This window comes from Penicillium lagena (assembly GCF_028827675.1).
Source record: "Penicillium lagena strain IBT 129212 chromosome Unknown utg000003l_segment0_segment0, whole genome shotgun sequence".
Lineage (NCBI taxonomy): Eukaryota > Fungi > Ascomycota > Eurotiomycetes > Eurotiales > Aspergillaceae > Penicillium > Penicillium lagena.
The window spans coordinates 2,085,875-2,108,648 of NW_026623224.1; the positions used below are offsets into that span (position 1 = coordinate 2,085,875).

The 22,774-nt window shown below is 48.1% G+C and overlaps 8 protein-coding genes across 8 annotated transcripts; 5 read left to right on the forward strand and 3 right to left on the reverse strand.

Annotated features, from left to right (window-relative positions):
- Positions 1–50: 50 nt before the first annotated feature.
- On the forward strand, positions 51–1,292 carry N7510_006015 (uncharacterized protein; the record flags this gene model as incomplete). Its single annotated transcript, XM_056977941.1, has 1 exon — positions 51–1,292. The coding sequence occupies one exon, from the start codon at positions 51–53 to the stop codon at positions 1,290–1,292; it is 1,242 nt and encodes a 413-aa protein (XP_056833973.1).
- Positions 1,293–1,564: 272 nt separating this feature from the next.
- On the reverse strand, positions 1,565–2,722 carry N7510_006016 (uncharacterized protein; the record flags this gene model as incomplete). The annotated part of the gene is made up of 4 exons (XM_056977942.1): positions 1,565–1,707; positions 1,769–1,882; positions 1,933–2,119; positions 2,204–2,722. 4 exons carry the CDS (start codon positions 2,720–2,722, stop codon positions 1,565–1,567), a joined length of 963 nt encoding a protein of 320 aa, XP_056833974.1.
- Positions 2,723–4,033: 1,311 nt separating this feature from the next.
- On the reverse strand, positions 4,034–4,415 carry N7510_006017 (uncharacterized protein; the record flags this gene model as incomplete). Its single annotated transcript, XM_056977943.1, has 2 exons — positions 4,034–4,196; positions 4,372–4,415. The coding sequence occupies 2 exons, from the start codon at positions 4,413–4,415 to the stop codon at positions 4,034–4,036; spliced, it is 207 nt and encodes a 68-aa protein (XP_056833975.1).
- A 612-nt stretch (positions 4,416–5,027) lies between these two features.
- Positions 5,028–8,645, forward strand: tcsB (putative sensor histidine kinase/response regulator TcsB/Sln1; the record flags this gene model as incomplete). The annotated part of the gene is made up of 7 exons (XM_056977944.1): positions 5,028–5,111; positions 5,165–5,199; positions 5,253–5,819; positions 5,889–8,141; positions 8,198–8,321; positions 8,374–8,513; positions 8,564–8,645. The coding sequence occupies 7 exons, from the start codon at positions 5,028–5,030 to the stop codon at positions 8,643–8,645; spliced, it is 3,285 nt and encodes a 1,094-aa protein (XP_056833976.1).
- A 2,097-nt stretch (positions 8,646–10,742) lies between these two features.
- On the forward strand, positions 10,743–11,598 carry N7510_006019 (glutathione S-transferase family protein; the record flags this gene model as incomplete). The annotated part of the gene is made up of 3 exons (XM_056977945.1): positions 10,743–10,791; positions 10,859–11,301; positions 11,371–11,598. The coding sequence occupies 3 exons, from the start codon at positions 10,743–10,745 to the stop codon at positions 11,596–11,598; spliced, it is 720 nt and encodes a 239-aa protein (XP_056833977.1).
- A 1,373-nt stretch (positions 11,599–12,971) lies between these two features.
- N7510_006020 (ABC transporter substrate-binding protein) lies at positions 12,972–13,901 on the forward strand (the record flags this gene model as incomplete). The annotated part of the gene is made up of 1 exon (XM_056977946.1): positions 12,972–13,901. One exon carries the CDS (start codon positions 12,972–12,974, stop codon positions 13,899–13,901), a length of 930 nt encoding a protein of 309 aa, XP_056833978.1.
- Positions 13,902–14,503: 602 nt separating this feature from the next.
- N7510_006021 (transcription factor domain-containing protein) lies at positions 14,504–16,937 on the reverse strand (the record flags this gene model as incomplete). Its single annotated transcript, XM_056977947.1, has 4 exons — positions 14,504–16,375; positions 16,429–16,441; positions 16,573–16,594; positions 16,637–16,937. The coding sequence occupies 4 exons, from the start codon at positions 16,935–16,937 to the stop codon at positions 14,504–14,506; spliced, it is 2,208 nt and encodes a 735-aa protein (XP_056833979.1).
- Positions 16,938–17,273: 336 nt separating this feature from the next.
- N7510_006022 (high-affinity nicotinic acid transporter-like protein) lies at positions 17,274–18,906 on the forward strand (the record flags this gene model as incomplete). Its single annotated transcript, XM_056977948.1, has 4 exons — positions 17,274–17,474; positions 17,532–18,253; positions 18,306–18,517; positions 18,575–18,906. 4 exons carry the CDS (start codon positions 17,274–17,276, stop codon positions 18,904–18,906), a joined length of 1,467 nt encoding a protein of 488 aa, XP_056833980.1.
- Positions 18,907–22,774: the final 3,868 nt, after the last annotated feature.

Sequence of the window (22,774 nt, forward strand, 5' to 3'; positions counted from 1 at the left end):
AGGCGTGTGCAGTTCATTTATTAGACATACACACACAGAAACCGCCGGCCATGGCATCCCCGATCCCGCGCGGCCTCAAACAGGTCCTCCAGAAGACACCCAACGACATCGTGATCCTCTCCTCGCTGCGCACACCCGTCACTCGCGCCAAGAAAGGCGGTTTTAAGGACTCCTACCCAGAGGAGCTGCTGTCCAACGTACTGCGCGCCACCCTCAAAGCCAACCCGAACCTCGACCCAGCCCTGATCGACGACGTGACCATCGGCTCCGTCCTACAAGAGCTGGGAGGCGCCAAGGCAGGCCGCATGGCCCAGATCCACGCCGGCTTCCCGCACTCCGTCCCTTTCAACACCGTAAACCGCCAATGCTCGTCCGGCCTCGCAGCCATCACGACAGTGGCAAATGGCATCCGCGCAGGCGCTATCAACGTCGGCGTCGGCGGTGGCATGGAGTCCATGACCCGCAACTATGGCTCGCGCGCGATTCCCACCGTCCTCTGGCCCGATCTGAAAGAGTCACACTCCCAGGACGCCCGCGACTGTATCATGCCCATGGGACTCACGTCCGAGAACGTGGCTGAGCGGTATGGCGTCTCGCGCGCTGACCAGGATGCCTTCGCGGCGGACTCGCACCACAAGGCTTCCGCCGCACAAGCCGCCGGAAACTTCGATTCCGAGATCGTCCCCGTCACCACCAAGTCCTTTGACCCCGAGCAACCCGATGCCCCGGCCAAGGATGTGACTGTCAGCGCGGACGACGGCATCCGGCACAACATCTCAGTCGAGAAGATGGCCGCGCTCAAGCCCGCGTTCAAGGAGAACGGCGCCAGCACAGCTGGCAATAGTTCGCAGGTGAGCGACGGCGCTGCGGCCGCGCTGTTGATGCGCCGGTCTACCGCCGACGCGCTCGGCCTGTCGGGCAACATCAAGGCCCGCTGGGTCGCCACCGCCGTGGCGGGGTGTGCGCCTGACGAGATGGGCGTCGGCCCCGCCGTGGCCATTCCCAAGCTCCTTGAGAGTGTCGGTGTCACGGTTCCCGACGTGGGTGTATGGGAAATCAACGAGGCCTTCGCCTCGCAGGCGCTGTATAGTATCCGCAAGCTGGGCATCGACCAGGCTAAGGTGAATCCTAACGGTGGCGCTATCGCTATCGGACACCCTCTTGGCGCGACTGGTGCTCGCCAGCTGGCTACTCTATTGCCGGAGTTGGAGCGCAGTGGTCAGCAGGTTGGTGTTGTCAGTATGTGCATTGGTACGGGGATGGGTATGGCGGGTATGTTTGTTCGGGAGTAAAGTGTTCGTTTTTGGGTTCTATAGTGTAATTGATATAGCGGTGCATGTATATACCTGAGTACATAATTGGCATTCATTGCGTTATTTCAAAGGGCAGCTACTCTATCAACCACTCGGCACCTCTCCATACGGCAGATGATAAACCCATGAGCGCTCTTTCTTTTTAGCAGGCTCCGTCTCGGTGCATGTTTGCCTTTGTCCCAGGCAATCAGCAGAGTAGATGTATCCACGGCTCAGACTCCTTCCTTCTGCCTACAAACAACCAAACAAAGTTAATACTTGAACTCCTCGCCTACCAATTCCTCGCTCAACTGCCACAATTTTTCAGCTTCGAGGAAGCTCGTGGCCCACGGCTTCGCAGTGTCAGACAAGGGATCTGCCACCCGGGCATCAATGAGATAGGCGCCGTTATTTACTAGTAGCCGAAAGCAAGTTAGCAAATGTGATGGTTGATTTCTAGATCAATAAACACAAACCTCTGAGATTGGGGTCAAACGAAGCAAAGACATGAGTGGCAACACCCTGATCTGGTGTTTTGAAACTCAACTCTCTCCAGCCTTCTGCATTGCCCAATGACTTGTCCGTAGATTCTATAACCTGTCCGTTAGTACGGCAAATGGAAACGAGCAAAGTCGCTCACGAAGACCCGCAATATCAACGCTCCAGTCTAGATGGTCGCCTAGATGGGTTGCGATGGCGCCTGGGTGTAGGCTGAATGCGAGAAGTCCGTATTTGACACCTAGTTTTGAGGCGAGCGAGAGTGCCAGCAGCATATTGGCTGTCTTGGATTGGCCATATGCGACCCATCCATTGTACATTTTGCCGCCCTGATCGATAACTGTAATTAGCCAATTACTTCTGTGGATGGCGAAGATGCTCTAGCTTGCGTAGACAGAATGTGCGTCAATTACCTCGAAATTAAAATCAGCGAAGCGGATAGGACTCAGACGGTGCCCATCACTGCTGACATTCACCACACGAGGACTTTCTGACTTCAGAATCTTGTCCATGATCAAATTTGTGAACAAAAACGAAGCAAGATGGTTTGTAGCCAGTTGCTTCTCAAACCCATCGACCGATAGCCCGTATTCCACCGCCATGATGCCGGCATTGTTCACCAACACATCAATAGCGGGAATGTCTGCCCAGCTATTGACCTGGCCTGCTGCAGTATGCACACTCTGCAGTGAGTCAAGGTCCATTTTCAGCGTGCGCACGTCGGTCTCTGGACTGATGGCCTGGATGTCTCCCTTGTACTCTTCAAGTTTGGTGTCGTTGCGGCCCGCTAGAATCAGGCAAGCTGGCTGGGCTTTTGCTAAGCTTTGTACAAAATATCCGCCTAGTGACCCGGGAGACACACCCGTTGTTAGAATGGTTTTGTTTTTAATTAGAGCTGCGTAGGACGCGACTAGCTCGCTGGCTGTTTTCATGGTCTTAGTATTTGATGATAACATGGTGGTGGAAGAACTTGTCTTGATGAGATGCGTGGATTCTGTAGATGAGGATAATAAGAACAGAAACCAGAATATTTTATCGGGTCAATGTATTGACACCATTTTCATACTTGACGTCAATGCTTCTATCGCATTCGCTGAAAGGTAAGCTGGAGGGAGATTGCGGACCTAGGGCTGGCCAAGGCTTATCATCGAGGGCTTATCGCCCAACGCCGAAATTTACTTTCTTTATTGCACAGCACCAGTGAGCCATAGAGGCGTGCGAGGAGATGCTGGAATGGGTTAAATTGGTTCCAAAGACGATCTGATCATCTTGGCCTCCGAGCTGTCATAACCCCTACCACGGGCTTAACTAGATGCAAAGTAGGGAATATAGAGGCTATTTAATAACGTAACCCCTCTAAGTTTCAAACTACTGTTGTGTATGCTCTGACTAGTGGATCTACGACATACCATGCTGATAGATAGATTTAGGGGTATAGACTTCGGCTAGATCTTCGTTGAGAGCGTCCGTAAACGATCCTGAGGAATATATGTTCTAAGGTGCTTCGGGGTCGCGAGCTGTCGTAGCTTCACTATATTCCTTGGCTACTTCATCTTTAACTATTCATGTCCATTTATATCAGTATACGTTCCTCACAACCTAAGCAACCAAATTCTCCTTATTCTCCTCCGCCCACTGCTCAGACCTCATTGGAGTCTTGTGGATATAATTCTGCGCAATGCCCTTTGCAACCTGGCATTCCGGCACGTCCCAAATGAAACTCTTCTGCCCGATAGCAGCTTCAACAACTACTTGACAGTTGGCTCTGGGAGCTCTTTCTACTACATATCCTCCACACCCTGTTCTTTTCCAACAATAGTGATCGTGATTTTCTTGCTTAGGACACGGCCAATAATAATACACAAAGCATCCTCCAAGGACAATCGATTTAGCCCAACCAAAGGAACAGAGCGCTCCTGTGCATTACATGCTTACCCCAACAACCTGCCCAACCTCTTCAGGTGAGATCCAGTCGAACTCAACGTCTGCGTTTAGCAGCCTGACATCGCCCTGCATAATCTCCTCCTCATACTACAGCGCATTGTTCGCAAAATACCCTGGTCGCACGGCACACCACTGGCCACCCAAGACATCCTCAAGAGCTTTTTCCACCGTAGCATGCATACATGGAACTATGTCAGTGGGTGCTATAGCATGTAGATCACCCTGGACGTTAAAGCCTGGACGTTAAAGCCTGGACGTTAAAGCCTGGACGTTAAAGCCTGGACGTTAAAGCCTGGACGTTAAAGCCTGGACGTTAAAGCCTGGACGGTGAAGCTGCTCAGCAGAACAACAAACTCGACTCCACCTTCTTTGAGCGCCACAAGGGCGCGCCGCATGCTATGGTTTGGTGTCCGTAGTGGGGTAATAGTTTGGTGTCTTGGCACGGCTAAACTGAAAAATTGACTGCTTCAAAGTTGTGTTAGTAGTGTATTAGTCATGTTTACGAATGGCGCGCGGGCCTTCGGGACTGACCTGCCTCGGCGTGCCCCATATTTATTCAGTGTTTTTTTCTTCTTTGCTCTTCATCTCTTGATTTAATAATTGGTTTCATAAATAACTACTATAGCCGAGCAACTACAAAATCTGAGGCTTCAAGGAGCGAGCAATGCCACGGAAGTTCATTGCGGCCAATTGGGCGAGTGAGCCCGTCGGCAATTTTCACCCTGGCCCTGGGGGACTTGTAGAAGCCAACGGTTCTCGCCCAAGAAATGACTAGAAAAACATAGAAAAGACCGGCGAAACAGGACAAAGATAGAGTAATGGCACATTAAGTCCCAGCTTTGCCTTGTTTTGTCCTTACGGACACCGTTTGGCACCTCTTGGCATGTTTTTAATTCACTCTCGCCCACAGCTCGATGGATGCATCTAGTCCTGTCTAGACTCTCGATCGCTTTCCCTTGTGTCTTACGCGCTAGCCCCAAGTTTCATCTCATTTGGTTCCATTCCGTTCCTTTCTGTGAATTCTCCTCATTACTTGAGATCTTTTCGGAAACTCCAAAACCTCGAAAGGGGAAATAAGGAAGCTATCGTTATTGCGAAGCTTATGTAGGTGTTACACAGGTCTGCGATCCTTGTTCTCTTTCAGCGCGCTGACTTTGCAATCCATCAGGCATGCATCTCGGACACTCTTTTAGGTCGGTGGATTCATCTATCTTGAATCGCTCCGTCTAGGGATTTTTATCGGATCAAGCGGCCTTTGTGCTTTTATAGCCCTGGTCGCATGGCCGTGACCGGATGCGCATTCCAATTGCCGTGCAGCTAGGGATACTGGTGCTGCTGACGGCTATCTTGGGTGTCGCTGCACTCGCGATTGCCACGGTAAGCTCTCATTTCCCCCTATGATCCAATACATCAACTAACGATCTGCATAGTGGTTCACCACCTATGATTTTGTAGTAGGGGTCGAGTACGTGATGATCGGCTCTTCACATTCTTAACTAGGACCTAACCCAGCGACAGATCCCAGAGCCTTGAACTCGTTGCGACCATCAAAGCTAGTCAGATCGCCTCCAACCTGAACCTCCTCGAAACCACCTGCAAGACCATCGCGACAAGACTACTCATCCAGTCAGCCTTAAAACGATACTATGCGGGAAACACATCGGATTCGAATTGGGTGAATTCCATCGCCGACGTGCAATCGGCACTGGGGACTCGAGGGGACTTGAGTCTATATCAGGCCAGAATTTATTCAGAGAACGGACAAGGAGGCATTGAAACATTACTCAACGTCACCAGCGATGCCGCTCCGAACATCACCCTTCCATATGTGGCTGCGAATGGCAGTTCGGTGATGCTGGGAGATGATGGCCTCGGCTATCCTCCTTCGCTGTATCCGAACCTGACATATGTAACCACGGCCGACAACGGTTCTACTACCGCATATGCCTTCAGCGACTTCCCCCTTGGTTTGAACGCCACGCTGGTTTTGGGTCCCCTGAAAGTCAATTCCTCCTTCTCGCTCCTTTCCTTGACCCTGCCTATTATTAATAACACATCGAACACCGATCTCCTGGGATATATGACGTGAGTAGCTGATGCACTGTTAAAGATCGTCGAAGGGGTTGACGCGCAGTATACACTAACGATCTCTAGTGTGGTCGCGAGCGCCGCCAACCTACAGAGCGTCGTGAGTTCACGAGATGGGCTCGGGAACAGCGGACAGGTTCTCCTCATTGGCCCTGATCGGCCAGAAAACACCTTCGCTTCCACTAGTCAGCCTGCAACAGCTACATCCGCGCCTGACGCAGCGGCCCTTGCCCAAGCACAAGTGCATTTTATCTTCGAGCCCACTGCGCTGCCTAATCAGGTTGGTAGACACCGTGGCGTATCGACGGATACACCATTTGTTCTCTCTTCATACCCGATGGCGCTCAAAGTCATGGCCGAGCCATATAATGACGCGACTAAATCAATCAGCCGGCTGTCAACTTCAAACGAAAAAGGGTCCAATGTTGCTGTAGGTGCCGTCCGTCCTCAAAACTCTCTTGTAGAGTGGATTCTTCTTGTGGAGGAACCCCACTCTGAAGCATTCGCACCTATTGTTCGACTCCGCAAGATTATACTTGCTTGTGTCTTTGGCACTGCAGGAGCGATAATCGTCATGGTTCCTCTCTTGACCCACTGGGCGGTCGCTCCTATTCGGAGGCTGCGTGAAGCCGCAATGAAATCAGTCGAACCCGAGGTCGCGCCCCATTCGACCCGAGAGTTACAGAGAGCCGGAATGGATGCTGAAGATGAACGAACGGAGACAGTCGAAGCTACCGAAGAGCATATGAACGAGAAAGGGTCGCCTACCATGTGGGTAAAGCGCCTTCGACACCCGCTGGCAAGACTCAACAGTTCTGCCAGCATTGGCAGGGTCCCGACTTCTCGTAATTTTCAAATTCCAGGCAGGGTCAAGGAGAAAAAGCATTGCGTGACAGACGAGCTCACGGAACTCACCAAAACATTCAATGAGATGTCAGACGAGTTGACCATTCAGTATAACCGACTCGAGGAGCGGGTGGCCGAGCGGACCCGAGAGCTTGAGAAGGCGAAGCTGGCTGCAGAGACTGCCAATGAAAGTAAGACACTTTTCATCGCCAACATCTCCCACGAGCTGAAAACTCCCCTGAATGGAATTCTCGGCATGTGCGCGGTATGCATGGGGGAGGACGATCTGTCCCGGATCAAAAAATCCCTTAAAGTGGTCTATCAATCCGGCGACCTCCTATTGCATCTGTTGAACGATTTGCTCACCTTCAGCAAGAATCAAATCGACCAGGCTATCCAGATCGAAAAAAGAGAGTTCAAGATGTCCGACATCCGATCCCAACTGGCCATTATCTTCCAAAATCAGGTCCATGAAAAGCAAATCGACTTTAGTGTGAAATTCGTTTCCGCTGGGATCACTGAGTCGAGAGGTACTATGTGCCGTGAGCGATCACTCGACCTGACACACCCAAGTTCTAGCTCAGTACAACCGGACAGACTGGCCGATATGGTCTTGTGGGGTGATCAACACCGCATCCTCCAAGTGCTGATCAACCTGGTTAGCAACAGTCTCAAGTTCACACCCGAGAAGGGGAAGGTGGAAGTACGGATTCAACTTCTCGAAGAAGCCTCCGGGCTTGATAACCAGGTTACCCTGAGAGGTCAGTCTCGCAATGACCATCGATTACGACCGCAGACCGCGTCAAGCCTAGGCTCCTCTGTTCCGGACGCAGCCGGTGGAGCTGAGAATCATCTTGAGCCGCCGAGAACCACCCAACCCAACTTTCGTCAAGTCACATTTGGATTCGAAGTCAAGGATAATGGACCAGGTATACCCGCCAACCTCCATCGACGGATCTTTGATCCATTCGTTCAAGGCGACCTGGGGCTGAATCGCAAATACGGCGGAACTGGCCTCGGGCTCAGCATTTGTGCTCAATTGTCTCGTATTATGGGGGGTGATATTTTGCTGGACAGCGAGGAGGGCAAAGGATCTCGTTTCACATTGAGAATTCCACTGGGCTTTGTCAAAGAATTGACACCAAGTATGCAAACATCAAGCATTCCAGGGTCCCGAACCCCAAGTGTACTGTCTTTGGAGGATTTCTCCAACGTTGTGCGAACGCCCTCGAACCACAGCTCAGTGAGGAATGAGCCCCATGCACATGCTCCTGGGTTTGAAAAGTCGGAAATTCAACCACGCTTGGTTGGCCTGAGCCACCCATTTTTCACTCCCACCGTTCCTTCGTCTCCTGCTTCAAATTCAAACAACATTCCTCCTAGCCAGGGGCCAGCTAACAAGGGGAACGAGTCCAAAAAGATTCGTGTATTGGTGGCTGAAGACAACACTGTGAACCAGGAAGTCGTGAGACGGTATGCCCTAAGAGCCTAGGAGCAATGAGATGAAATTTAATGCTAACCATGACTAGGATGCTTGCGCTTGAAGAGGTTTACGACGTGACAATTGTCAAAGACGGCCAGGAAGCATATGACACCGTCAAATCCAACATGGAGAAGGGCGAGGTCTTTGATCTTATTTTTATGGACATCCAAGTAAGTTCTTCACGGCGATGTGTGTCGTCATCTATGGCGCTAATCATTGTAGATGCCGATTCTTGATGGTCTTGAAAGCACACGCCTTATCCGACAGATTGGTTACTCAGCCCCCATTGTCGCCTTGAGTGCATTCACAGAAGAAAGCAACATCAAGGACTGCATGGACTCGGGGATGGACATGTTCATAAGGTTAGTAAATGCAGGCTTATCCATTCTTGTTTTAGTACTAATTGAAACAGCAAACCTATTCGCAGGCCTGTATTGAAACAGGTTCTAAGCAAATTTTCGACGATCTTTGAGGAACCTGATACCGGATCTTGATGCATTCATTCAAACCCAAATATGGACTCGGCGTACATGATTCAGTCCATATTCACCTGTACCATACCAACAGGCTATATTCGTTTGTAATAAGTCCATTTTCTACCTCTTCCATCCAATCTCCCTATTTCCGCCCTATCTTTTGGAATTTTGGAATTCAAGCACGTCAGCTAGGCTGCGACTTAAATCCTGATGTCTCCCGAAATCCCACCCAGATTGGACGATCCTGAGGACCACTCTCCCAAGATGGAAGCCACCCCTTAACTTTATTGCAATGCTCACTAAGTATAATGTATGAAGAGCGTAGAGGTACACACGAATACATGATACTCAGTCACGGAACAGGGAATCAACGGTTATGAGTCTTTTAAAGTATTTTTTTCCCACATACGACCACAGGGCGTTCAGAACAAGGCTTCCCGTCCGCCCAGTCGTACTTAAGCCACATATTGTGCAAGGCAAATCCTCAACGTGCCCTCGACACCCCTGTCATTTTAAAAGGGCGATGGAAAGTGCTCTAGGATGTGTGTGGGTGATATGGGTGAGAAATTTGAAGACTAGGGTGAGAGAGGTGAGGACGGGTTGAGAATTATCACCCCGATGGGTCCCGCAAGCACGATGTCCACGAATTGAAAAATCAAAAAGCTCTTGAAGAGCGCATTGCACGTGCCGCGTCACGTAGATTCACGCGAGAGTACCAGGATCAGAGGGAACAAGAAGACAATACCATCTGCCACATAGAACTCGCACCCGCGAAGCTTGAAAGATACGACTAGACAGCTTTGAATTAGGCTCAATAAGTTTTTAGTCCATAGCGGCCATAGGGATTCTAACATTTAGTAGATAGAGACTTACCCGGAACGAAGCCAAAGATACAAACTTCTCTAAAGACGAACCTGATCCCACTTCCCAATTCCTCAAACTGTTCGTAGAAGAGTACATTGTGACAAGAAATGATTCACCCTCTCAAAAGACTACGGGAAACCTCGCGGTATCTTCTAGCTAAAGTCAAAAAAGATGTCCTGAACGTAAGACCTAACGCGTTTGATTTTCTAGCGCATACTTGCTTATATTTTGATAGTTTATCAGGACATAATTGACACCCAAACATAGCCTCTCTACGAAGCCTAGAGAGCGGTTTACAGTAACAGCAAAGGATATAGATATACTCTAGAGACATCTTTTCGTTAACGACTGTCATGACTATAAGCATAAGAGAGTATAGACTAGAAGCACGCTCGCTCTTTTCGCTAGCTTAGGTGCGAGAGCTAGTGCGATAGTCGAATCGAGTGCTTATCTCAAAAGCAATGAATGTCTATACTATCGGGTTTATCTTACTTTAATCAGCCAAGTTCTACCAAAATATATATGGGTAAGCTCTAGACAAGACATAAGCCGCAGAGTTACCGACCTATAGTATGCTTTGAAGGAGGGTTATAAAGTGCTGTGAGTGGTCAATCAACCCTGGATGTTATTCAACAGCTGTGGGACTCTGGTGTCCATAAAATCTGAGGTTAAAGCCAACCGTCCAAACGAAGGTCCTTCGATACAATCCTGATTATGTAATATAGGTGACAGTAAAACTGCCGTATTGAGAAGTGATCGGCTCATGGGGGAATAAGGCTAAGCGATTTCTGGCAACGCTGATATTATAGGTGATATCATCTTTCATGCTTAAAGTATAACGTTATGGGACTCGAACAGCCAGTTCAGATCACTGCGCCCGATGAATAATGCCATATTATCAGGAGCAATTTTTACCCTATCCCATTTGGACAACAGATAGATAACCTGAGCGGGAGTACCGATGGATTCAGAGAAGATGTGCTGATAGGCGTCACCGGGTATATGCGAAAAGTTTTCGGAGAACAGCGATGTGGTCCTAAATACCCAGCGTCGGGGCTTGGGGGATTTAATCTACAAGAATGTTCATTCTATCGCTCCAAGTGCAACAGAGTATAAAATCGACGTTCGAAGTCTTTCCTCCTGTTGATCACTTGTTTGAGCTGTCACTGCTACTCAGTTGAGTTGGCCTCAAATCTTTTCTCTCTAGATAGTCTCTTAGCTACCGGCTTTCGAGACCGCAAAAACCTTACCATGGCTAGTTCGACTTCAATTAAACTTTATACCAATCGAAACTGCCCGTGTATGTTTGTGAAGTCCAGGAGCAGATATTGCCGTTTCGATGCAAAAACGCTAACAAGGTCGATCAGGGGCCCACCGTGCCCATATTGCGCTGGCAGAATTGGGTCTACCATTTGAGGAGTTGATAATTGACTATAGCAAGGCGAGAACGCCAGAGTACCTCAAGATTAATCCTAGTGGGAAAGTGCCCACGATGATATATAACGACAATATCATTTTCGAGTCGGCTATCATCGCGCAGTTTCTGGTTGACTCGGTCCCATCGACACATTTAATTCCGCGTACTGGGGAACCCGAAGGAGCCCTCATGCGCGGAAGGATCGCCTTATTCGTTGAAACATATTCTTCGAAAGCCAATCTCTATTACTACCGCATGATTGAAGCTAAGACTGACGAGGATGCCGAGGAACTCGGCCAGCGCTACGTTGATGCTGTTGTCACTGAAATTGAGCCTCTCTTGCAGGACGCGAAACCGTTCTTTGGTGGTAGCGATAGGCTGACAATGGCTGAGGTAAGTAGTCTATATTCTCGCTTTGCCCCTAAAGTACCCGAAATTTGGAGTGGCTGAGACAGCATCCAGATCCTGACAGCTTCATTTATTTTGCGTATTTTCACCTTGCCTTTCACCGAAAATGCACCCCTCCCAAAATCCATGATAGCCGGATTGACAGAGAGGGCACCGAAGTTCTGCGCGTGGGCCAAGATTACGATAATGCATCCATCTGTGATTGGCATCTACAACAGAGATGGTTGTGCGGCGGAGATGCGTGATCGACGAGCAAGGGTTCGCGCTCGGTATGATTCGTAAGTCCAATTCTTGAACTCTTATTCAAGGCTGCCAGTCTCGCAAAAAGATGTTTTGCTAAGTTTACGCAATGGTTTAGATATAGAGTTGAATGACATGATATTTCTAGAGTGACGATGGCAAGCCAAAAAACAGGGAGCAGGTGATTGGTGCCAGATGTATATCCATTCACTGATCAATGGTTCATTATTGACGATTGACATTGCGGTACTCAATAGCAGCTTCATTGAACTCCAAATATACTCCGTAGATTTGTAAACAATCTTGCAGGGCTTATTGACAGGTTTTCCATAGAAAGAGCATCTGTGATAGAGGATCAGTAGTCCCAATTATCGAGGCGCTGGCTTCGTACAGTCGTTTGATGGCTTACATTCCCCCCATCTGTTTGATATAGCTCATGACTATTCATTCTTTTTTCCCTGATGAGCGGCCCACGTAGGTGAGGAAGATTATGAGCATCTAACAGAAAAGGTCTGCGGCAAGTTACCACTAGACCAAAAATGTTCCATGAGCAACATGCTTAATCTATACGGCTGACTTTTCTCGACAGGATCAGCCATAACTAAACCCAGAACTTAGTTATGGCTGGTCAACCTGAACGATCGGGAGGTATGTGAGCGAACTTTCCTAAGACTTCTTCCGAAGCCATGGATGTCATTATCACTACTGTAGAAACTGTAGGTACTCGGTCCAATGAAATACTTCATTAGCCTAACAGAGACTCTTCACTCGAGCAGTAAAACTTCTGGCCGGTGCCAGCATTGTCAGTTGTCTAGGGTTATGCATCGTCTCTTTTTCCAATAGCTAGACATGATTCACATTCATATTGAAATGTATAAGTCCGGGTTATTGATGGGGTTAAACCTCTTGTATGGGGCCAACAGGTTCTCAGTGGGGGTTTACTCGGGATTCCGAGATCGGTTGATGCACCATCTAGCGAAGCGTCCGGGACTACGTATTCCAAGGAGGATTTTGTTTGCCTCCATGAATACTAAACGAGAATGATAGTTACAGATAAAGAAAGATGTGAGTTCTGATGGATTTATCATGAGGACTATCGGGATTCTCCAACAACGATGATCTCAGATTCGCGAAATACCACCAAATAGCATCGGGATTCTCCGAAAACTCCACCCCAGGTAATTCGCTTCAATCAACTCAAAGAAGCTGCTGTTCAATTCAATTTCACCCATTATAAATATTTTTCCAGCGCGCAAATTGACAAAATCAAGACTTCACTCTATTACCCTCAATTTCTCCTGGCTCCTCTACCCAAAGCTCTGTCTACTGTTTTTATTCATACAGCCACATCTCGAACTGAGCTGTAGGTACAATCCGCGGATATATTTATCATCACCTGCTCGAAAAGGAGAACCATGCAGCCCTTCCATCTCACCGCCACTGGCTATAATCTCAATTATCTACCAGAATACATCGCTCTACGACATGGCTTCTTTCGAGAACAGGGACTGGATGTAACCGTTAATATTCCTACACCCTGGGATGGTGTGCTTAATGCGCTCGCCGATGGCTCCGCGGTGATGTGCCTTGGTGGAATCTGGGTGCCATCAATGTACCGCAAAAGGGTACAGGATTACACTGTATTCGCGCAGATTGCGAATAGGTCGCCTCTCGCCTTGATTAGACGCACCGGTGACAAAAGTTTTAAGCTGGCTGACGTGGCTGGACGTACTGTCCTGATGAAATCGGGTGGCGGGGCTAGTGTCGGCCTGTTCTTCAAGATGCTGCTGCATGAGAACGGGATCGATGCGAGATCGGTTGACTACATCCAAGACCTAGACGGCGTGATGCTGGGCGACTTGTTTCAAGGGGGCATGGGTGACTATTTTGTCACAGACAATCTCTCTGCCCAGGCCATGGTTGCCTCCAATGCTGAAGTGACTATTGCCATGCAGATGGTTACACAAGGCGACGTCCCCTGGAGCGTTTATTACCGGGAAACTGCAACGATTACCTCGGAGATTCTCGATGCACAAAAGAGGTTTTGTATTGGACTTCAAAAGGGCATAGACTGGGTCCTCCAGCACGAGGCAGAATCCTTTCAGGACGAGCTCGCTGAGCTCTTTCCCAAAATTCCGATCGACGTCGTTGTGACTGTCACTAACGACTTCCGCCGAAATGGCATGTGGACAACCACTTCTGTGCCTCGTGAGGGTTATGACCGCTGGCAGCTTGGGCTGCGTGATGCGCGACTGATTACGGAGCCAATCCTTTATGAGGACCTTGTCGACAATGCTCCCTCGGCCGCTGCATTTGCGATAGCGAAATCTCAATGTCGACAATAACAGCAGACGACGTATGGCAGAATGATGTCATATTGACACTAGGATTTCATATGATATAAGGAAGCTCCTATATTGATTTGAATCGCGAGAGTATGCTGGCTGATATGAGATCGCAATATTATTGTACAAATGTTAAAAAATGCACGATTTTCTTTTCAGTAAGAAATCTCACTAAGTCATGTGCACACGTGGCTAGATCTACAAGCCATCCAATAAGAGGGCCGGATGTTATCCGAATCCTCGAGTGCCATCAACAAAGGCTTACGTTGCGAGACTTTACGATCAAAGTAGTACATATGTGCTCTATAGCAATCTTGATAGCTCGGCCATTCCGGTTATCCGGTCGAGTGGACCCTCTTAAATTCCCTCCTCTTATGTGCTTTAGGTGGTAATGGATTGACTCAAATGCTAAACCAGCTGGAAAGACTCGGCCGCTCGATTAGGAAAACAATCGTAAAGTTATCGTTAAGCCATCACCGTTCAAAAAGAACGCCGTCAAAGCGCCATTAGGAAGAGATCATATCTCGTTTGAAAGAGCCACAGCACCCCATGACTCCCTTTTCTAGCCCCATTAAGCATGGCAGGAATATACGAGTCTCTCCTCATACCACTGGGTCAAAGCTCACATCATTCAGCCCGTTGTCCTCGGTATTGGGCCATTGAGCAGCGCTGCTAAGCATTTCGCCGAAACAAAAGCTATCAGCCGAGAAAACGCCTGAAGTGTCCATTCCAATATTTTCATTTATTCCATGAGTTTGCTGCAGCAGCAGCATCAGGTCCTCTGCTTGTTTCTCGAACTTCCGGCGGTCCTCTTGTTGTTCCACTGCATTATCATTGACGATCCAATCAATTGTCGCCGATGATAAAGTCTCAAACACATCTCGACAGCCTGCGACCCCTGGGAAGCTCTCAGCCAGTGCAGAGAGTGTCGAGGCGCAGGATTGTAAGGTGGAAATGCTGCTCCCAGCAGGATTCCCGTCCCGTACTTCCCTCGACTGCCAAAGGCTGTATATAACTCCCAAACCCGCCATGAACAGATCATGAGCAGATTTCCAGAGTATATCAATCTTCCCTTTTCGCTGCAAGATTTTGATACTTCCAATCAACTGACAAGAGGCATTGAAAGAGAGAACCTTTTCTTCTGGAGACGTTTGTGATCCTGTAGAATTGGGTCGGTACAATAAGAGAATGGCGTTATTGAAGATATAGTCCCAATAAGCCTGATGAGCGAATATAGATGATGGGTGGGCCCTGTTAGTTTGTGGAATCGTAGCGTACCATTCCTCAAGACGGGGCTGAATATCCTGAACCCATGCCGCATAGTTTGCCCTAGGGTAGGCTAATTTCGGAGCCCAAGTCTGGCTATGTTGCACATGTTTGATCTCAGACTCGATCTTCGATAAGATAAATAGGTGGTTGTGAGCTCGTTGGCTATGGATATCAAATTCGGTACATTCGCTGTGAGATAGCCCCCGATAGACAGCCCAAGGATTTGGAAGTGGTACACGAATGCTTTCATCGATGATACCAAACGGGCGACCGAGCGTGATGCATAAGATACGGTCAAGTTGGTATGTGCAATACCAGAGACGTCGGCGATCGTACAATATGGTGGGATCCATGTTCATTGTATGCTCTTCGCTTTCCCAATGCAAGCCTATGTCAATGCATAATCGCAACGCGGTGCCAGTCAAATGCCACAGACTTCCTCGAGACGGGCACAGTGCAACGAATTGAGCCAGCAAAAGGATAGTGCGGAGGGTCTCGATATCACTCTTTGAGTTCGCGACGACCTTTTCATACCAACCTATTGCTGACCCGAAGCATCCTTCACTCTGACTGGGTCGACCTCCGCATGGGTTTGAAACGTCGCAGAGGGCGATGGCGAGGATCATGAACGATATGAAAATGTCCCTCTCTATCGGTCGGTCTGGAAGCTGCTGGCCATTCATAGCCTGGTATGCGCTCTCTATGGCCTCATTGACCATTGAACGTCCCATGATGGGCAGGTGGGGTGTGTGATACTGAAAATAAACGTCAACCAGGTGATTCGCGGCTTGACGCGGTGGAAGAGAAGCCTCTGTTGCCATTGAAACAGAAGAAGGGTTATATGAGCGTTTCTCGGTAAGCAAGGGTGAAGGTAAGGCGTCGACGCGGATTGCTGATATGACCAATTTGGCGAGAGTGATACCACCGCTCTGACCCAAAAATCGTGGCTGTCTTGACGGCTCAACAACAATATCCTTGACGCTGTTTACCAAGTTTTGCACGTGGTTCGAACTCGCATCTGACCCAGCCGGACTTGATGTTGAATGTTCTCCAGAACCAACACTTCCTTGCCGGGAGCATCCATGGGGAGCAGGCATTTCACCATTCATCCAAGTGGACTGAGCTCGTGCTTTCAGTTCTCGGTTCTCCCGAGTCAACCTCTCAATCTCCGTCTCGAGCTCGGATACGTAGTTTCGGGGAATCTTCTAGCATCTTAGCTGAGCGTCATGAGATTAAAGCTAGTATTGCGCGCACTTACCTCGTTGTGGTTCCTTGAGTGATAAGTTAGGCACTGGGCGCCTGCGCTCTCGCAATTGGAGCATTTTGGTAACATGAGATCACACTGCGTATTCATCGCATTCTCAGCAAAAAGACTTTGGTGGGGGTCAAACACCCTAGCTACCTTCTGCTTTCTTCGACGACATCTATGAGATTCTAGTTAGCTTCGCATTGTCGCCTTGCCGTACCAACCATTCCGTCACCACCGGGGGCGCTCACCTCAAACATGCGGTCGCTCCTTTCGCGAGTCTTTGACCCGAAGGCAATGACGAGTTCATTTGCAGCTGTACAAGCTGTAGAATTAATGGCTGACATAGACCATGGCATGACTGCTTCCGAGACTTCAAGAGCCAGTAAGTTATTAAGGCAAGCCAATCGTAAATTCAGCACCATGCCGCTTCGGAGGATACCGTTTGGGCTTGCCCCGCATCTGGAAGACATCATTCGCTGAAGAGCCCTCAGAGTCAGCAGATCGACTTTATCGCCCATTGAAATGCTTGCGATAAGCTATCGCGCCTACTCGGCTTTGTCCGATGCAATTGCTTATCAGGGAGGCTCAGATTAGTTATCAGAGTAATCCGTATATTAGGCTTTTACCAAAACTTTCAGAAACCATTGCTGAGGCCCGATCTTGGAAACACCAAGCCTTCGAGAAACGGCACTATTGTTGTGTATATACCTTGAGCTGACGGTATCAGTATCCGACTAGGAAGTATTTAGTGACGCGATTGGGCGACATTAAAGATGGTGTCCTTTCTCACCTCACAACCGGTTCCATACCCTTAACACTATTTCTATAGACTTGTATCACGCAATATCGCCTCAATGGATTCCGAGTTGAAAACAGCAGACAAAAAGACCGCAATCGTTGATATCGAGAGTGGCATTGACATTCATTCCAATGAGGCCAGCTCAGTCATCTATGTTGATCCGGAGAAAGAGGCAGCCGCTCGAAGAAAATTCGACAAATACCTTGTCCCGACTTCCCTTGTCTTCATCATCCTATCTGCTCTAGACAGAAACAATGTGAGCGGACTCTTGGCTTCAAGAGAAACATACTTCTCATCTCTGACCGTTGACTAGATCGGAAATGCTGTTGTCTTCGGGTTCTCGACAGACCTAGGCCTTGCGGGCAACCAGTTCAATACTATCCAAACTCTTTCAAGCTTTTGCAGTTTTGCTGGCGAGATCCCATGGACCCTGGCTGTTAGACGCTTCGGTGCTAGGAAGGCACTCGGTACTGCATTCGTCCTGTGGAGTATTTGCACCCTCGGGACTGCCTTTATCCACACATACGGTCAAGCCATCGCCGTCCGTATGATTCTTTGCGCCTGTGAAAGTGGATTATCTCCCGGTTTTGCCTTTGTGTACTCAACAATATACCCTCAGGAACAAGCGGGAAAGCGTATTATGACTACAAACCTTGCTCAATGCATTTCTGGAGCTTTTGGTGGTCTCTTTGCTTACGCAATTCAAACTATGGGAACTAGAAGAGGCCTTGCAGCTTGGAGATGGCTGTTCATCATTGAGTTTTGCGTAACCATTCTCGTTGGTGGAATTGGCTGGATCTTCATCCCCGATTCGGCCGAAACGGCATGGTATCTTAACGAAGAAGAGAAGAAGACAATGCGTCTGAAGAGAAAGCGAGACTACGTTCTTCGAGGAGAGCACAAGTTTGATTGGAAGTGGGCTAGGGAATCGCTGATGGATCCCTTTGTGTACCTTCTAGGCACCGCTTTCTTCACTTCATCGGTCGCAATTAACGGATTCGGGGTCTTTCTACCCTCTATCATTAAGGGTCTTGGGTTAGTACCTGAATAAGACAAGACCTTTGAGCCTCCTTACTGACTGAATCAGATTCACCTCGCTTCAAGCCAACTACCTTACCATTCCGGTTTATGTGCTGGGTGCTATCTCTCTGTTGACCCAGGTCTATTTTTCTGATAAGCTCAAGAGACGGAGCATATTTATCATCGGCTGCTGTGTTCCGGTTGCAGTCGGCTACTTGATTTGTGTCGGAACATCAGTTCCCGGTGCTGGTTACGCTGGAATGTTTATCCTCGTCATAGGTAAGCAAACGCAAAAAACCTCCGCCCACTGTATGCCATGACTGACCTTTGATGTAGGCCTTTATCCAATTTCTACGCTCGCTGTGACCTGGGCAACTAATACGTTTTCGCCGGATTCCAAGCGTGCGATCGCCATGCCACTAGTATATACAATGGCTGATATCTCTTCTATGGTATCATCGCAATTGTACCCAAGCACGCAGGCGCCTCGATATGTGCAGGGTAATGCGGTCTCTGCTGGTTTGACGTGCATCGCTGGGTTTCTATACATCGCGAGTTGGTATCTGCTTCGGTGCAGAAACATGAGGAAGGAGAAACTCCTTGCTGAAGGTGCAACTTCGAATGACATGGAGGGAGATAGAGGTCTCAATTCCATGTACATTTTGTAGGCGGCGGCAATCCTTGGTATTTTGTCAGACGAGGCTTTGGGGTTGCTGCAGCGCCCAATTTTACCGTGACTTAGCGTTAAAGTGTTATTTTAACCTTTCCACATTGAAAATAAACTTCAGGCTTTGTATTCTGTCTACATATAAGGAGGTTTTGCAGACTTCACTCCCACTACTCTCGGTCACTCAGAGAGTATACGGAGATGACGGAACTGTTTACAACAAAGAGTCTACATGATTCCATGAAACGATACGCTGTTATAACATTGACTTTCATCGACCATTGTTAGGCATTACGATACATTCCAGCAGGGATTGCTGAGGGAGAAACTAAAATTAGACTAGCACGTTTCGGATTAAGGATCGGGAATTATACCGTGTGAGAATATTGATATATCTGATTTCGAATATCGCTGTAGCATTCATCTATTCCCATAGGCTCGAACCCACACATTTATAGACGACATAGTTGTTCATCAAGTACTGAAATCTAGCTATAGATAGAGCTGGTCGTGAATCCTGAGTTTAATGACGCATATAGTATTAAATCCTAGACTCCCGCAGAAGTCTTTACAAGAAAAATGGACAAACTGGTGATCTTAATCCTCATAACCACCACTCAAGCAGTTCCCTAGAGTCTGGATGGTAATCCCTTTCGTGTATGCTCTAGCTCCAAAGGCTTGGGCCAAGTTCCCTAGCCGACTCCCTGTGCCATACGTGTCAGAGTCCGGATTTTCCTTGAGTAGGGCGTTTCGCATCTCTCCAAAGCAGCTGGCAAAATAGTTCGCGGGTCTAGCATAGGTTCAATTTCCCGATCAATTAGCGTTTTTAGAGAGACACGGTGCTCCACGTGTTCCAGCGGGATTTCCGATTCAGATAAATATTCATATTTGAAGGGTTCCGCATCCAGATATTTCATCTTCTGCGCAAGTTCCTGGGCCTCGGATTAGTCATGACGAGGAGCCTCCAATCGTTAATGTTACCGAAAGCAAGGGATTATAGGCCATCTTCCAACGAGATTAGAAAACGGGTGATGCGAGGCTCAAGCGACTAAGGATTTAGACTGATCTATTGATATCTCGGAGTAAATCTCGTTCATGGGCCGAAAATGGCGATTCTGTATTTCCAGCGTTGGGAGATTGAAAGGTTCCCAGAAGATTCTCAAGTTTTCCCGTAATTCTTACCAGATCGGTATCTTAATCTTTATATATATTTTAAAGGTTAGCCAGGGAGTGGGGGGCTCCGATCCCAAGAGAGGGCAGCCCGGCAATTCCTGAAATAACGAGAGAGGGTCAGGCATGGCGAATGGTCAGTTGTCCAAGGTTTGAGAAGGTTTGTTTCCGCTCTTCAGTGACTGATCTCGGAGGCTTCGAAGTACCAGTGGGCAGTGTGAGCATTATGTATTACATTTCTGTGATGATGGACGATAAGCGGCAAAGAAGTCTTGCGGGGTTTCGCGTTGACATAAGTGACCTTGAAGTTAAATGCGGTGCCACGTTCGGTCACTAGAAGCATGAATTTAAGGGAGGTTCTGGTTGAAGCCAGCTCAACATGCATGTTGTTATCTTATCTAAACGCCTTGGAGAAATACGAAGAACCGCTATTGGTTCCCACAAATGGCAGTGGGCCTGTCGAAAATAGAGTTGGACCTTGAGTTTGGCATGGCTCGAGCACGAGGGTAGCTCGATGATAAGAGACGGGGATATGCAAACGAAATGTACCGTTATGCTCTAAATAGTAGTGAGAACGAATCCTCACAATAAATATTGGTGATCAGAGACTCGAACGTTCATCAAACGAAGCACACATAGGTCCCACGTTCCGTTGTGACCTCCTCTGGGCCTGCGATCCTAATCGTGTTTTCATCAGGTTCATCCCACACACGTCGAGGAATTTCAGCCACGAAGCAACGTTGGATTGCGAGGTAAAAAGACGCATATGACGTCCGTCGGTGGGGGAAAGTCAGCAACGTTCTGTCGGTGGCGGGTTGAGCTTGAGACCGAGACCCCACTCTATTTTGAAGAGCCCTGCAGGCAACTCGCGGTCACCAATAAGTCCGTTCCACCTCAGCGCGACTAGATAAAATGTTGGAAATTGCTTGGCAGTAGATCCCAACATGCACTAACTTATAGATAACACAACTATTGCAGCCGGGCTGGCGCTCGGCGGCCACGTGATATGTTTTGGCCTTACAGATAGGGAATCGACATGGTTGGAGGACGAAACTACTGTATCCTAGATTCTACCATCATACACATGCTCGGTACACAGGAGAGAATATACAAACGTTCGATTGCTTCATCATTCTACTCAGTCGAAGCACTCCGTGTTGACCGAATTCTGCCCTGGTTCTCCTGTCGGTCTGTCAGTTCTGACCTGACATGCCATTGTGCGCCCTACTTCCCGCTCCACTATCTAGTTAATCTAAAATTAATTCACAAGCAAGTCCAAAACACTATATCAAAGGCTAAATTTTATATCCTCGTAGCATCGCAACAACTATTATTTTTCATTTAATGTAATTCTATTTTCGTTTTTGTTGGTGCTGCACCGGACTATACGCCCTTATTGAACGCATCCACGCTGTAGCCTAGAGAAATAGCATAGACTTTCTGAAATCTCAAGACCAATTTGAGCACGACCGCAACATCTTTTATCATACAAACCAGACGCTCTTCTCAACGCCACCACATTCCAACATTTAATCTCCTCCGCAGATCATGCACTGCCTAGAGGACGATCCCGAGAAGAGAATTGGGCTGACTGAGATGGTGCTGTTCTGGGAGAGCAGCAGCAGATTTACCGAGTTTAGCAGTTATTTGTGGCATGGGACGGAACTGAACTTGGCATGATGGTGCCTAGCCATCGGCCAGTTTTTAAGAATAGAACATCGCTATAAAGGCGTATTATCGATTGTAGAGAGAATCATAGTAGTTAGTCTGTCTATCTTCTAGCCCCCCACTAACATTAATCTCATTACCTAAAAATCCCCCCCCGACCGAAGCGAGGGCAGCAACTTTGATCTAAAAAGAAAAAGGAAAAAAAAAAAGGATTGGTAGGATAGCATGTCCTGGTTTCGATCCAGGGACCTGGTTCGGGAGTCAGTTTGTTGAACGAATTGTTGTTTGATAAGTGGATCGTACCTCCGGGTTATGAGCCCCTAAGATTTTGTTAATGTATGAGCGCGGGTCAAGTTGTACCACGTGACTTACGGCGCTCTTCCCCTGAGCTAACATGCTGAGATGGGTAGAAAACTGGTGCCAAATAAAAACCATGACCAAGTGTTTTTTGATCTTTTCAGGCTGTGCAGCCTTAACGCGGGATGAAGTACATGGTAGATTTAGGGTCGTTTTGCTTGTGCCCCCAGGCTACTTCGATTACCTTCCTTACAAATTTGCACAAGCGTAGAATAAAGTGTACTCTGTTCGTCTCAGGACCTCGGGAAGATTTCTAAAGAAGGATGTTTGTGTGGTACTTGAGGGCTAACCTAGACATCCTAACCGTTGGTGGCATTCATTGAAGGCTTAGGATTTTAGAGGAAGGTTGTGGGGTGTTAGGACTGCGGTCTGACAGTACGGGATACTACCATATAGTATGACGAAGTTGGAGAACTTCGTGATAGTGGCCTTTTGATCTAGCTGGGTAGAGTGTGCTTAGGCGAACTCCTCACACGGGGATATTCGGGAAACATTTGCGAAAGGAGCAAAAAATGCCGTGCCACCTCTTAAAAGTCGAAACGACTTAATTATATTTTGGGCCATAGAATGAATGAGCAATATATTCGAAGGAAAAGAAAGAACGGCAAAGCAAGAAACTCCCATAAAAAGATAGGCACAGTATAATTGTGCCATCATATGATCAACCAAGTAAC